The sequence below is a fragment of the Limanda limanda genome, chromosome 22 (genome assembly GCF_963576545.1).
Source record: "Limanda limanda chromosome 22, fLimLim1.1, whole genome shotgun sequence".
Taxonomy (NCBI): domain Eukaryota; kingdom Metazoa; phylum Chordata; class Actinopteri; order Pleuronectiformes; family Pleuronectidae; genus Limanda; species Limanda limanda.
In genome coordinates, this window is record NC_083657.1 from 12,355,493 (window position 1) to 12,371,919 (window position 16,427).

The following is a 16,427-nucleotide window of genomic DNA, read 5'->3' on the forward strand; positions in this document are numbered from 1 at the left end:
CGCGAGCTTGACGAGCCGCTGCCGTGGAGGATTTAACTCGGTGTCGCGCGCTGTGTCTTTTCCTTGCACCGACACTTCGTGGAGTCCGGAACTGAGTTTGTGTGTTGTTGTCTCTGTCCGGACCAGTGAGAGACAGGTGCGGTCAGAAGGATTAAAAAAAGGCAGATAAACTTCATCCACACAGTTTGGTGCCGACTGAGGGTGTGGAGTCCGAGTGGGACGCGTTACGTCACTCGTAGTTTCGCTGAGCTGAACAAATCAACAAGTGGCCTCAGTGCTTGAGTAGACAGCGTCAATAAGTTCACCACCTCACTGGTTCCCACTGCGAATATTCCCCTTTAACTGGATCACTGTTCAATCTCCATATATTCATAATTCTTCAAATAGATGGATAGATTGATACATGGATGGATAGATAAGATAGATGGATGGATGTACATTTTCTTAATCCCAAATTGGGGTTTTCCTGTGTTGTAGCAGCAACATAAGCATAACATACACAAATATTAAAGACACAGAGTCCAGAGTGTTCTCTGTCAGACACAGAGGTGACGTGTGGTAGACCTTTCATGCTCTGCTGAATTTTCTACATGTCATGTGCACAAAGTTGCCAAATCAACAAGTGGCCTCAATGCTGGAACTCTGTACCAGTGGGCAGCGTCATTCTGACAAGTACAGTTCACTTGTTTCCAGTCCAACCCATTCTCAAATCTGTTCCTGATCATTGCTCTTCGCTCTATATTTAGTATTCTTTAGTTCAAAGTATAGATTCTGATAAAAGGAGACATTTCATACTTAATATGCTACTCAATGATGAGATTGAGTTTCATCACAACTTTTCATCATCCATTTATAAAATTGAATCAACATTACACTTACAGAGTTTGATGAGATGATTATATTCTTTATTTCTGTGCTGTTTTTTTGTAATTTATTTATTTTTAGACTGACATGGGCCTTTGAGTCTGAAATAAAGTTCAAATTACTTAAAAAACTGCAGTGCTGATCTCTTTGTGTTAAGCTGAAGCTGCTTGCAGAGCGGGGTGGGTTTACAATCTGCAGATATTTTTATTACATCAAACATTTGTACTGGTTTGTACTTTGCACTGTTGTTTTATTATTTCACCCAGAGTGTGACGACAATAGAAACTGAAAGTTTTTCATTTCTAAAGGGGCGGAGTTTAACTGGCTGCACAACAGGAGTTATTTCGGAACATCTTGAACTTTTTGGAAAACAAGGGATACTTTGGACGAGTTAATCCACCAATAAATGCCCACTTATAAGACTGCTGAGTGAAATGGTAATTGAAAATTTACTTTCCTTCCTAACCCTGACTTAAACACACAGCTTACTTGACAAGTCTGATGAACAGATAAAAAGAACCTGTCTAACCAGTAAGCAGGTGGCCCGAAGGGTGTGTTCAATCCCAAAGCAAGGTGATGGAAGCTTAAGCTGGATTCATGGCCTATTGTCTTAGTTGTGTCGTTCAATTTAGTTTACGAGCTTCATATGGAGTTTTTGTTTGCCTATTTATGGAGCTGCTTCTTTTTTAAGATGGCTGACGGGGAGCTGGTGAAGAAGATGCTGCGGGCCATCCTCCAGGCCAACAAGAATGGAGTATCGCTGTCACGTCTACAGTCAGAGTACAAGGAGCTCAACGGAGAGCAGATACCACACAAACAACTGGGACACAACCACCTGGACACACTGCTAGCTAGTATGCCGTCGGTTGTTGGCATGGAGCGCAACCGCTCTGGAGAGGTGTGTGCATGCTTTCTGTTCGACTAGTGCCACTAAACATTTTTGATATAGCTCATACAAACCAAGATTTGTAATTAATTAGACTGATGACAGCAGTTTGCCTATCAGTAGTTTGTAGAGAGCTATATAGAGCTTCTATACTGTAATGACCTTCCCCCGAATAATTATGGTATATTCTCTGTGAGATATTTACAGTATATGGATACGCTTTAAATGTGTCTTAAGTGTTGATGGAGCACCCCATACAGGAAGGTATCCATTTTCTGTATGACACAACCAAAACCCAATTAAACATGTGGAAAGGTGTTCCCTCTCTGATGTGGACCATAGCTATAGTTAACTTGCCAGGTTAAAAACTACTTCAACTTTCTCAATGTCCAAGTAATAAGTTAGTATGTTTCCCCTTTACCCACTCGGGTCAAACAATCCATTAAGTATTATGAAATAATTATCATGTGTTGCTTCATCGACCTTGTGATCTGTTTCTAATATTATCTATCTGTGTAACCCTTCCCTCATCAGATGGTCTATTTTGCCTCGGGGGCCAATGAGACGTCCCATATAGCCAAGGTGGTGGCTCGCCAGCGCAGCTCCAAGAAGACGGGCCGACCCCACCTCGTCAACACACAGATGAGGGTCAAACCAGCAGCACCACTTGTCCTCAATGGTGAGAGTAACTCAGAGAATCGGGTGGCGGTTGCACTCCTGCAAGGCCATTTCTTTAGGAGGAGGGTTTGAAAACAGAGCACGTTGCCTTTGTGCATGTGGGAATTCACAATTTCCTTAAGCGTCAACAAGTTAATGCATACTGTAATTTAGGGAGGAACAGAAATGGCAAGGTAATGGCGCTAATATGATTTTCAATGTGACTTTCATTACACTATCCAAAAGGAATGTAATCCAGTTTACAAGTTGCACACACCAACTGCAATCTTACAGCACTTTCCAGTGATACAGATATTTTTAACTTACATTTTACGGAGTCACGAGTTGGCTGTAAATCAGTTAGGTATCGCAATGTTATTAGCTCCAGCGACCCCATGGCCCTCTTAGGATAAGCTGTATAGATAATGAATGGATAGTTGTAGTAGATTAAATGTAGCAGTCCCTGCTTAAATGAAAGGAGTATATCATGTATTTGATAGTTTTATATCTTAAACCTAATTGCGAATGCATCATCTTTGAAAGCTCTTGATTTTACCCAGGGTGGATATTGACACTGATGTGTATGTGGTGTAATGCAAAATTCAAAAACAAGCCTACTCTGCAAGTTTTTTTGCTCAGAATCATCTCAAAGATCCTTTAAGAAAAAAATATGCTTTTTATTTTTTCTCACAGCAAAATATTAGAATGATCAAACTAGTGCATCTGCAATTCGATTTTTGCATGGAATTGTATATATTTAGTTCTCCTGTGACCTCTATGGCATCCATAACAACCACTTAGATTCTTGAATATTTCCCAACCTTTCCCTGGCTCCTCTTGAGCTACAGGGCACCAGACTGCAGCAGGGGAGAATTACAAAGTGTCCTGTGTGTGTATCAGTATTGTGACAATGGAGCATAAGCAAAATACTGTGATTCTACGTTTGTGTGGATGCTTGGCTGGCTTATTTTAACTGTTGCTCTGTGGAGACCTGCAGTTCCAAGAATATCTCACACACACACACACACTTACCGAAGCAGAGCAATACACAATGTTAAAGGCTGCTCAGGTATCAGGCGAATATGTGTTTAAAGATGTCAGCACACACATACGCACACACTTACATGTACACACGCACGTCTAACCCTTTATTCAAATTCTGCTCCACAAACACACTCATAAAAAGTACCAGACATGCACATATCCAAACTTGCAATAATGCAAACACCAGCATACACACACACATACACACACTGCAGCGTATAAACCTCCATTTAATTGTGGTGCTGCAGAATCTTTTTAAAGAGTCAGAGGAGGATGCGGGAGGTGGTAGTGCAGAGAGGGAGGAGAAAAGGAGAGGGGAGCTGTGGCAGCAAGCGGGAAAGAAAGGCAGTGGGATGGTGAACTGGTGAGAAGGGAGGGGGAGGACAAACGACAGGGAAGGAGGGAGTCAGAAAGAGGGAGTGTGGGGTAGAGTGTTGAGGTTTGAGGCTAATACAGCCTATAGCTGCTGAGACTCAGCTGCACGCGAAAAGCCGCTGATTCGCAAATCAACCTCTCTCCCTCCCTCACTCACTCTTGTTCTCTCCTTCACCGTCTGGGGATGTTTATATACAGGCAGAGATAGGCCAAGGATTGTGTGTCCATGCCGGTGAGGTGACGTGGCGTCTGCTCTGATGCATGTGGGTGTGTGTTGGTGTGTGTTTGTCTATTGCTTATATTTGCATGATAATTAAGCATGTGTCTGTCTGAGTTTCTACCTGCTGAGTTTCTGTAACATCTGTGGGTCTCTGGAAGATTTGTAATTTAATCAATCGGAGGATATGTCTACTGATTGATCACTAGTAGCACCAATAGGCTAAGCGTATATCCACTCACTGAGTTTCTAAGGTGTACCCTGATTAACTGGCTTGTTATTGTTCTGTCACTGGAAAGATTTCAAGAGATTCAACCAAAAGATAGAAGATTAGAAGCAGGAGAAAGTTCTAGACCTTGCTGGGGAAAAGCAAGATGAAGAAAAGAGTGAAAACAAAAGGAACAGTAGGAAGAAGAATGGGGGAAGATGAAGAGGAGTGTGAAGTTGAAATGACTAAGGGCTATGCAGAACAAGGTCTAATGGTGATGTCACTCAGCTGAAATGTCATGTCATGCTGTGCTTGAATCATGAAACACATACAGTAATCCTGCTCTGTGTTATATGGACATTTATTCTTCCCAGTAGTGTTAGTAGTGACTTTTCCAGTCTGACAGGGAGGAGGGTAATGCTAAAAGAAGACAAAACTAGTTGACAGCATACTGTATGTATATCATATGCTATATTAGATAATATGCTCTTTTCATGTAGTTTGATTCACCAATTTAACTTCCACACACAATATATTTTGGAATAAACTAACAAATCTTATAGCATACACAAAAACAATGATGCTTTTATATATATATATATATTTTCAAAGTTCTCAGAAAGGTGCCATTGGTAATTTATGATATTGTGCTGTTGCTGCCTGCTGGCTTGCATTGTTGTTATTCATCACTACCTCTTGTATGTACAGATATTCATCAATTATCTGAATAATGACACTTTTCCTTCTAGATAGATACACTGCTCTGTCTCAGGATCAGGTCCAACTGTTTGTTTACTTGGAGTCCATAGTTTCACTTGTCTCATTTGCTTCCCCTCTCTCTCTGCAGCCAAACCTCAAACCTCATTGAGGCAGCCGAACCACCGTGGACGTGGTGGGGGTAGAGGAGGAGGCGGCGGCCGAGGGCCAGGACATGGAGACTCCAGGCAAGCCAGAGAAATGAGGGATGGCCATTCAGAGAGCAAGGCTGGGGCACATCCAAACAAGATGTCCAATCAGAACACACCCAACAGGAAGGGGAACCCACCTGCAGAGAAGTGAGTGAGGCGGAGGGTTTAGAAGAAGATGGGAGTAAGAGGCTGGATATAGAGGGCAAATTGAGTAAAGAAATTAATTTGTGACTTCTTATTAAAAGTTACATTTTATTTTATCAATTTTTGCTGGGAGAGGGTGGTGATGGCCACTTGTCGAGATCTTCAGCCATCTTTGAATTTACACGGCAACATGGTACAATATGCCCTCTGAGCAGCGCTGCTTCTTCAGGGCAGACTGAATACAGTGACTCACTGTCACAAAGGCTAGACAGGCCAGCGAGTAGCTGGTTAGCATGCTAACTGCAGAAGGAGAAAAGACCTATTAGAAACGGAAGCAAAGTCTATCATCATGAGCTCACACTGCATGCGAGGCGCGTCAAGATTACCCACAAATATCCGAAAAAAATATACCTATATTCTTTCTTTCTTTCTCTATCTCTCTCTGTCTCTCTGTCTCTCTCTCGCTCTCTCTCTCTCTCTCTCTCTCTCTCTCTCTCTCTCTCTCTCTCTCTCTCTCTCTCTCTCTCTCTCTCTCTCTCTCTCTACCTCTTCTTCCCTTCCCAACTTCCCTCTTTCCCTGTCTCACAGTGCTGTCTCTCAGTGCTGTCGCTATCTGCAGCCCTGTCTCCTCTCCTCTCCACCTGTGTGGTATGACCTGTATCAGGTTGTCGGTGAATGGGAGGCTGGTTGAACTTTGGTGTTTGGTTCATGAGCGCAAACGGCCTCTCCGATGCTGCCTACTCAGCACTGGGCTGCTGATGTGCTCTCTAGAAAATTCTGGTTCTCTCTGCGGACAGAAAAACTCTCCTCCGTCCTTTCTTTCACTTTTTATTGGCAGATAGGTGTTTTTGAAAATCATTCCACTGGTCTTTGTCTTCATACAGCTACTGTCTTCACCTTGAAAGGAGTTGAGTCAAACACCTGATTTATTGTTGTTAAAGAATCTGGATGGATATCATCAATTTTCTTTGCTTTGAAGTGATGCAAGATTAATTCAGCTCATTGACCTGTTCTCCAATGCACTTCCATCCACCCATGGCTCTGTACGCCTGTCCACTGTGAAAACAACTGACATCAGTCCTCTGTCTGTGTCACCATGGGTGTCCTGTGGGCCAATTGGCTCTCCATAGCACAATAAGGCAACAGGGTGGGAAGCCTGGGGTGTTGGCAGAGGACACAAGCCCAGAGCAGGGGGGATGTGAGCCCTATCTAATCCCTGCTCTATTCTCTGGTAGATTAGCGCTTCTAAACCGACACAGAGTGAATCAGCACATCTCTCTGTATCCCTCTAGAACTTCCAATGGACAGTGTGTGTGTGTGTGTGTGTGTGTGTGTGTGTGTGTGTGTGTGTGTGTGTGTTTGTGTGTGTGTGTGTGTGTGTGTGTGTGTGTGTGTGTGTGTGTGTGTGTGTGTGTGTGTGTGTGTGTGCTATTCGATGCCAGGAAAATGAATGAATGAATGAATTACAACAACTAACTTCTATTAAAATGAGAGCCCGGGACATGAGTAGATGAGGCCTTTCTGTGCCTGGAAAGAAGAGCAAATACTGTTCAAGTCATAGTCCACACTTGATTCTTCTCCTTTGGCAAACATTTCTCAATAATGCAAGCAAGATCTAAAGAAAAGTGCATCCCTCAATTTAACAGGCTCCAGAAAACCACTTCATAAGCTAACAGGTTGCTGTTTGTGCCAGCTTTAATCTAATTCCATCAGACTGCAGTCCTTTACTTTCTTGTTTTCCATTTGCAAGACTTCTCATAGAGAGATTCTTCTCTACTGCTCCTAGTAACCCTCCTCCATGTTGTGTCCTCTGTTGTCCAGGTCAGAGAAGAGGATGACCCTGCATTCACGGTTTCATAAAGAGGTGCACGCTCACCTTTCCAGAAACCCCCCACAGACTGGTCGTAAGTAGGAAAGCCTTTTCTTTATTATGCTCAAGCTTCAACTAAATAAATAGTAATGTTGCCAATACCTGTTTAAACAATGCAAGTGGTCATGCTGTGAAATCATATCAGTTTATCATATCAAATTGTGTCCGTCCGTCTCTTACCAATCGTAATGGTTTAGTGACATCTCAGTTGGTTTTCTGAGGTTTGTCTGTTTTAAGTGTTTATGAAGTTATATCAATCCCGAGTGTCCTTGGTATCTGTGTGAGCCTCCCTTCTATTTAACTCCTCTCCCAAAAGCCTTTACTTAAACCAAAGATGTGTTACGTTGCCTGTTTGAGGAAAGGTCATGTTCTGTGTCGCCTGGGGAAAAGCACTGGCCTCTAATAAGCTGGTAAGTTTGGAAGCACATATTTGAAAGTGTCCAGCAGTTTCAGATTCTGAAAGACAGCGGAAATTGTTAAAGCTGCTACACTGACTGGTTTAAAACCCTGTGGTCCCTATTAAAAAGATTCTGTAATCTCCTCTCTGAATTTAGCTAATTTGAATGTAAATAGGATTTTCATTCCATGTCAAAAATATCTTGGGTTTCTCATTATCTATCTTTAATCTTTCCCTTCCTTCTATTTTCAGTAACTTCCTTTGTTAAAACAAATCCAGTAGTGTCTATGGCAACAAATCAAAGCATCATCATACTATAAAATGAGTGTCTGTAATCTCTCCTGTGTGTTTCTTTTCTCCAGCACCCATGAATCTGAACGAAAGCCTCAGCTCTGGAAAAGGAAAACCTTACAACCCTCAGCAGGTCCAGGGGCGCATCAGAGAGATCCTGGGGAAGTACAGCAATGGGTTCTGGGTATCTAAGCTTCCTCAGATCTACAGAGAGCTGTACAAACAAGACCTGCCCACTGAGGCTGCCAAAGACCTGGAGACCTGGACACACATATGCACTGTATGCACTCTTTAAATCTTAGTTTTTACACTTGACTCTATATAATAATCACAAATAATTCTGTTCGTGAGAGGGAATGGTTGCTTGTCTTATGTTAGCTCCGGCTCCATGTGACCCTCAAAAGGATAAGCAGTATAGATGATGCATGGATGGCACAAATTTTGTTCGGAGGGAAAGAGAAAGATCTGTATCGGGAGCACTCTCTAATCTAAACATGTATTATTGAAAACAATACTTTGTGAACTGCTTCATGACTTTGTTGTCATGTGCGATTGTTTATAATTATTCCTTTTCATTCCTGTTCTAGGTAGAGAAAACCTGCAGCAGCAACCCGACAGAACTCCTCCTCTACCCTGCCAAGGAACAGACCACTGCATCCTCCCCTTCACCAATCCTCAACCTGAACTCCACCAGCGCCCCTGTCCCAGTATCAAACACCCCTACAGATAAACCCTTGAGTTCCCCTGCTCAACAGAGACCCCCCACCACCCATCTGACTCGCTCCGGTTCTCCCTCTCCTCTGTCTCCGCCATCGTCCTCCTCGTCCCCAAGCCCTCCTTCCTCCCCTGCCTCCCTTAGCCCCGACCTGAGGCTGAAACTAGAGGAGTTGCTGGTGAAGTATTCCAACGGTCTATGGGCCCATGCACTGCCCAAGCTCTTTCAGGACACCTACAAAGTCAGTATCATTTTACAACCCTATCTTCTACATGTCATTAACATATTTTGGAACAAGCCGCATTTAACTGTTTTATTTTGTTCATTTGCAAGTCCAAACTGCCCAGACATGTTCTGGAGAACCTTCATCTCCTTTCCGACATCTGTACTATTGACTACCCGATGCCTGACAACCCTAAAAGGGCCATCCTGTACAGAATGAGCAGCACAGGAGATGGAGGAGGAGAGGATGAGAACTGCAATAGGAGGAACTCTTCGACCAGTGAAGAGGAGCTGAGGGTGAGGCAGGAGCTGGAGAAGAGGCTCAGTAACCAGGCGGTGCCTTCTCTGCAAATTCCCAAAGAGGAGTACCCCTCTGTGCTGGTGGTGGATGCTACCAACACCAACAGTGTTATACTCAGGTAGGAGAAAGCTGTAAGTGGGAGTGTGCAGGGAGATTTGACAGTTCCTGAAACACTGTCTCTCGTCCTCTCTCAGGTACATTGGTGAGGGTTACTCCCAGGCCCAGGAGTCCATGGAGGATGAGATGAGAGAGTTTTATGGCCTGAAACAAAGTACTCCACCTCCTTTGTCCTCTCCTTCCTCTGGCCAACTTGTTGCTGTCAGAGCTGAGGAGGAAGAGGAGATCTTGAGGGCACAAGTCTGCGAGGTCATGGCCGACAAGGTCAAGGTGAGAGGTCAAAAAAGAAAATAACCAAAGTTATGTTGATGGAAGGCCATGCAAATGATACAGGACAGAAAATATTAATGTTAAATTGAGGATGACTTGTTTGAGACAATGATTTCCTCTCAATTGACGTCATCATTTAAATCATCTGATTAGAACAAAAGCTTTGTGCATTTTTTTCATTCCACTTCATTTTGCTCAATGTTGGCTCATGTCAAGCTTGATGATTCCAACAGTGTGTACAAATAATGATAATGAATGATATTTATGAGAGAGAGGAAGTATTAATGATCTCTGGGATCTTTGCCTTTGACTCTCTAGGTCTACTATGTGGATCATGGGTTCTCAGAGTTGATCAGCAAAACCAAAGTGTTTGAGCTGCATGAGAAGTTTTTCAAACTGCCTTTCCAGGCCACCAAGTGTAAACTAGCAGGTAAGTGTGATTCAGCCCTTCATTACCACAGTCCTCCGTGTTTTCCCTTCATCACTATCATTTGGTTTCTTGTTCAAACTGATGTAACCTTCTGAGTGTGCATCCAGGTCTGGAGCCATTCTGTCAGGAGCCTGCTGTGCTGAAGACGTTTGAGACTATGGCAAGTGGTAAGATCCTATTGGCTGAGATCCTAGAGAGAGGGCAGACCCCTCTGGCCGTCCTGTACGACACGTCGCAGGATGATGATGTCAACATCAATGCTGCCTGCATGAAGGCTTTGCATGACAAGACGCTAGCAAGCCCGTTACAGGTACAGAAGACAAATGTGTGTATCTAATGTGTGTGTGAGTGAGAGCATGCAGCGCACTAACTTTCTATCAGTCGCTCTCCTCAGGTGAACAGTGCTTACATGAATGTGACCGTCAGCAGTGTCTGCTCAGATGGAACCGTCTACTGTCAACTGCCCTCCAGAGGCCTGGCCAAGCTGAATGAGTTACTGGAGAATATAGAGACATACTTCCACTCACAGGTTAATACCATGCTACATTCAACGTCTCTATCTGTTGAAACTTTTAAGAACATAGGGTGCATGCAAGTGTGTTGATAAAAGTATATACCTTTCTTGTTATGGACTTATGTGTCCGAAAATAAGCTGAACCGAGCATTTTTAGTCAGGCTGCGTATTATTCAGGAGTGAGCAGACCAAACTTACTAGTTCATTTCAAAAGCCTCGTGTCAATGTTTGCTGTGTTACTTCCTTCAGACGGAGTTGTGGACAGATTGAGATTAGGTTGATAATCTGGAGTTAAGACATGGCCAAGCCACTTAATTTATTGGCAGCATAGCGGAGCATTGGCTGCTACTGCTGTCCTATCTGGTAGCTACGTCAGTGTCAAGGTACAAAACACAGCGTGGAGTCTGTTAATGTCTTTTACAGTTCTGACCTTCTTATTTTGAAGAAAGGGCATATACAGCCTTTAAGCATGCAGGATACAACTTGGGTCTAATCTAATCTGAGGAAAGGGTTAAACGTTAAAAGCTCAAAATACATCAATAGTTGAAACCAGAAAAATGTTAATACTTTATTTGTTACAGTACTCCCCCCTCTACTGTAACTGTCATCAATCAACTTTAGAAGATGGTAACAGAAGTTTTAAAGTGTTCAATTATTTTCCAGTGTTGACACTGTGCTGTTGAGAAGGTTTGGTTATGACAGACTGGGGTTAAATGAATTCTGCATATGCTAGTCAAATTGCAGTGTACACCTGCAGCAGACTGGAGAGGTGTAATGTGTGAGCTTTTAATTTTTTGAAGGATTAAGCATCAGGTCCACACCATGACACTAACTCTTGTTTTCTCCATGAAATGATGATGAACTGTTCTGTGTTCTTTATTTTATATCAGGTCACTTCAGAGTTCCTGGTGTCCAGACCCTTTTGTGGGAAAGGATGTATGGTGCGCTACAAAGGCAAATGGTCCCGTGTAGAGGTGAGTAGATTCAAATGTTACCTTTAGCAAACATTATCAAATATGTTGACATATGCTTGATTTGGCTTATTCCTGACAAAATGAATCAGGTAACAATTGCCCAGAAGTGTCAGTTGTAGAAGCCTCATTGAGCCCAGAAAAGAAAGACTTGACAAAGTGTATCCATTCTTCATCAGTTGATTATTGTAGTGATTACAATAAACTAAGTTTTTAATGTACAGTATGTAACTTTGGCTGTTCTGGTTCTCCCAATCAAAACAATAACAAAAAAAGTCAACAAAATGTTCAACAAGGTTTAAGTCATTATATCTTTAAAGCCATGAATCTCACTACCTGGCTAATCCCTTCCCTGTCTGCATTTCTGTCTTTAGATCACCAATCTGCATGGCAGCAGAGTCCTGGACATCCTGTTTATTGACGTGGGCGTGCAGGCATCTGTGGAGGTGTTTGAGCTGAGAGAGATCCCCCCACTATTCCTCCGTGACCTTATGGCTATCCCACCGCAGGTCAGCATCTGTGTCTTTGATAGACAGCCAATAGAAACTAACTATTCAGAGATAACTGTCACTTACAATTATATTTGAATGCCCTGACATCCAACAACCTGTGTGTAGGCTGTGAAGTGCTTTCTAGCTGACCTGGCTGTCAGTGTTGGGTCCTGGACTCCAGATGCTGTCCAGTGGCTTCGAGAGAAAGTGCTCAACATCACTGACTGCAGCATGAAGGTACGTTTCTGTCAGCCTTGTCAAAATAATGACCACTCCTACTATCATAAGCTTAAAGATGATCCAACACCCAGCAATTCACTTTCAGATTGAAATCGAACCAATAACAAGACAATATTCGTACAGGACAAAGTACAAAAATTAAGTTTTAAATATTGGATCCTGTTGCTTCCTGCCTACACCCTTTCCTTCCTTGTGTCCCCTTTTACATTCACTTTTCATCGCTCCCAAGGTGGCTAAGGTGGACGAAACCAAGCGCTGCACCTACGTCCACCTGTTCACCGATAAGAACTTCCATGACCCGGCCCGCAGCCTCAACCATCAGATGGCGCAGTCTGACCTGTTCAAACATCAACCAGATGTTTTCCTGACTAGCCACAGGTTTCTGCTGCTTTTTTCTTTACTCTATTTCAGAATCATTGTCTATCTTGTGTATTATCTTACAAACTAAATCACTTGTTTGTTGATTTCATTTCACAGCTCCGCTAAGATCTCCACAGCCACTTTATCCTCCAAGACTTCCAGTACCAGCGACTCCGCTAACGGTAATAGATCAACTACTGTCCCAGCTAAGCCTCAAATCCGAAGGACTCTACCGGGTCAAAGAGGAGGCGGAGGAGGTGGAGGAGGAAACACAACCAGCACCACCCCACCAGAAACGCCATCAACTCCCTCAACATCTCTCCAGCTGCCACCACTACTAGAGCTGCCTCCAGCTGGTAATGACGATATTAAACACAACAGTTGTTTGGTAGTTATTTATTGGTTAGTTATTAGAGGATAAACTTTATGCTCATATTCAGGTTCATCGTTTTAATTGGTACTATTACTAAAAAAGGTGTAAACATGCTCTAATGTTCAGAAAACACCTTGCTTTACTCCACTTTTCAGCCCCACCCCCCTCCTGATAATGCCCAGTCTGATCTGATTGGCCAGCTGGCCCACTCTGTTGTTATCGACCAGTAGCTTCCAACACGACGTCCACTCTCGATTTACCTGGCTTTGTAAAGAGTCGGGCCAGATGGGTATTATGCAAATGTGGGCCAGACATCATGAATGTTTTAAAGCTATTACTGAGGAGACGTTTCAGGAGCAGTTTTATCTGTGGATGATAGGAGCTGTCATCACTGTGGACTTTGGGCTTTTTAACTTTGCAGACCTTTTACATACACAAAGATTTATAACACACTAGAGGAAAGAAACAAGCTTAATATGTCTCTTTTAAAGGTAAAATTTCCAAGGGATGAAATCAGCTAAGTCTGCATCAGAAAAAAAAAACTATGTAAAGGGTTTTAATTTAATCTTCTTCTCCTCAGGAAACAACATAGATGTCTATGTATCCGTAGCGTGCCATCCGGGCCACTTTGTGCTGCAGCCCTGGAGAGATATGTACAAATTGGTGGTGTTGATGGGAGAGATGATTCTGTACTACAATAAAATTGAAGAAAAACCACTCAACATAGAGAAGAATCAGATATATGCTGCTAAAGTGGAGAACAAGTGAGTGAAGCATTGAATTTCATTTCATTAAAATAGTTGGCGCAAGTGAAAAAAGGTAGGAAATAATTAATTTCAGTATTTGTGGAGACTTCTGACCTGTTTCTGTGTTGTGGATATCCAGTAACTACTCTTCATCCTTTTCTTCTCTCAGCTGGCATCGTGTGTTGGTGAAGGGAGTTCTGACCAATGGCTTGGTGTCTGTCTATGAGCTGGACTATGGTAAACATGAGCTGGTCAGCTGCACCCAGCTCAGACCTTTGATCAAGGAGTTCAGGCAGCTGCCGTTTCAGGGAAGCACTGCTCAGCTGGCTGGTGAGTGAAGTCCAGCTACATAGGAAGCTCTGCCACAATACAGTCTGATACTAATGTCTTCTCCAAACTGTACATGAGGCTGTATCACATGCATTGTCCTCTATGATGTCAGGCCTGGACTGGAATGAGGACTCAGAAGCAGAGAATATCACGTACCAGCACACTTTATTGATTTCAGAACCTCAATGCAGAGTGACAAACAAGAAGGCTATGAAAATCTCACTAACTATATCTATATAATAATATAATACTTGGCAAGCCATAACTGGGGAAAAATAACTTCCTACTAAATACAAAACATACACTAGAAAAAGAAAAAGATTTTAAACATAAACCACTCCCGAAGGAGGACAAACAAATGGAAAGAGCAAGAAATCAAAAGCGCTCCCGAAGGAGGAAAACCAAACTACTAATAAATGGGGCAAAAGAAAAGGCTCACCTAAACAGGAGGCTCAACAAACTAACTAAATCTCTCTTAACATAAATCGCTCCAAAAGGGAGGAAGAAAAACAGTTTACAAACAACACAAAACAAAGCTAAACTGGAAAACTTTAACAAACAAAAAATCACTCTCAAGGAGGAAACAGAAAACAACTTACGTGGCGTAGCAAGAAACTCTTTGGCAAAAACGACAATGACTGTGGGTAAGGCTTAGGTGCACGAACAAGAACGAAACACTTCGGCACAAGACAAAGGGGAGACGCAGACTATAAGCACATGAGGGTGAAGGGAACAGGTGGAGACAATCAGACCGGTGACACATGAGGAGGGGCAAGTGACCTGAAACGAGAGGAGAGTTAGGATTTCAAAATAAAACAGGAAGTTACGAGACAAAAACCCCAAGACAAGACAAACCTCACCGCGGTGTGACATATGAGACAAATTGTGATTTGTGAAAATGGGCTGCACAAATACAATTTGACTGATTGGTTGTTAATAAAGACACAACATGCCCAAAAATAGAAAAGAGCGATTAGAGACACAGTAAAGATTTGTTTGTGTTGGTTAAAAAATTAAGCTACAATCAGAACAGCCACTATTGTACCCTCTGTTTCTAAGACACTGGCAATTACCTGCCAGATGTTTCTATTATGTAATGCGGATGTGTTCATATTGTGTCATTCATGTGTGTGAAGTTGATCTGAGAACTGACTATTTCCTCTCTGTCACTCTCCGCAGGAGTGAAGCCGCGGCAGTGGTCAGAAGAAGCTTCCATCGTTTTCAGGAACCACGTGGAGAAGAAACCACTCGTGGCCCAGCTGGAGAGCCTACAGGAAGCCACAAACCCGTGGGAGAGGAAGTTGACAGTCTTCCTGGTCGACACTTCCCAGGAGGAACGAGACATCTGGGTGCATGACATCATGGCTGAATTTGCTGATGAGATTACCAATGTGTTGTAAACAAAACATCGTCGACAAGTCTTACTAGTCAAGCAGTTGTCCTCTTGCTCGATGAAGACACTATGAAATATGAATAGATGAACTAGGACAAGCTAATCCAACTTTATCTATCTACCATTTAGGGAAACTAAAAGTAAACAGATGGAAGGAATGAAATGAAAGAGAAGGGAAGAAGGAGAACAGGAAATTGAGTGGGTTTATAGTATGTGGAGATTAATAATGACAGAAAGACAAGAGGTACAGGTGTAGTAGCAACTTGCCTGTTGTGTTAGGGGCTGTACAGTGAGGGATGTTGGGATGTGATTTTTAGTGACTGGAGTTTGACCATTGGATAAAACACCCACGCATGATGTTGTGGTTAAGTACTAACTTGCTACAGACACATTTACAGTTATATCTATCCATGATGTTCTCACAAAGCTGCGTTATAACATTTGGTTTGGGCTTTAAATCCAAAGCAGCATCCTGAAGTACTGAGAGCTCACGCTGTTTTAGTGTGTGTCACACTACAGCCACCTGAACACACTGAATCCTTTCAATGTGAGCGACAAAATGTGCATATTAACTTTGCAAGCTCTCATATGCTTGGAAAACTTAAATGCAATTGTTTACAACAGCCGCTTTATAGATGTGTAGTTGTCAGAAAGGTTAAAAACAAGCTACAGAGCAAACATTCTCCTAAGGGGAGGAGATATGGAGTCAAGCTTTTTATTTTGTGATAAATGTATTCACAGCCAGAGACAAAGTGAATATTTTTGAAAATGAGATCTGATCAAATGTGGTCACAGGAGACACATTGAGGACAGGTGTGCCAGGTGTGAACTGACAAACTTAGAGCTGACCACTTGTGATTGGATCTGTCAGAAGTTAATACCAGAAGGGAACAGGAGAAGCATGACACAGACGTTAATAGGGTTTGCAGAGACACTACGTCAGATGTGTGTTGTTTTTTATTTTTTACATCAGTTGTTAGTGGTTCATCTTGACGCTGCATGCACTGTTAATAAGTGGTGTTTTGGAATTTTGCAGTTAACTGAAAGATTGGAGAGAGCTGAAGGTTGATAAAGGCATCAAAGCTACATTCTG

At 42.6% G+C, this 16,427-nt stretch overlaps 1 protein-coding gene across 1 annotated transcript; it reads left to right on the forward strand.

The window, feature by feature from the left end:
- The first annotated feature begins 1,555 nt into the window (after positions 1–1,555).
- tdrd7b (tudor domain containing 7 b) lies at positions 1,556–15,341 on the forward strand. The gene is made up of 19 exons (XM_061066448.1): positions 1,556–1,762; positions 2,285–2,429; positions 5,099–5,306; positions 7,125–7,207; positions 7,933–8,141; positions 8,449–8,817; positions 8,910–9,217; positions 9,294–9,486; positions 9,805–9,916; positions 10,024–10,226; positions 10,311–10,445; positions 11,321–11,404; positions 11,776–11,910; positions 12,019–12,129; positions 12,362–12,510; positions 12,610–12,848; positions 13,446–13,629; positions 13,781–13,941; positions 15,121–15,341. Exons 1-19 carry the CDS (start codon positions 1,556–1,558, stop codon positions 15,339–15,341), a joined length of 3,456 nt encoding a protein of 1,151 aa, XP_060922431.1.
- Positions 15,342–16,427: the final 1,086 nt, after the last annotated feature.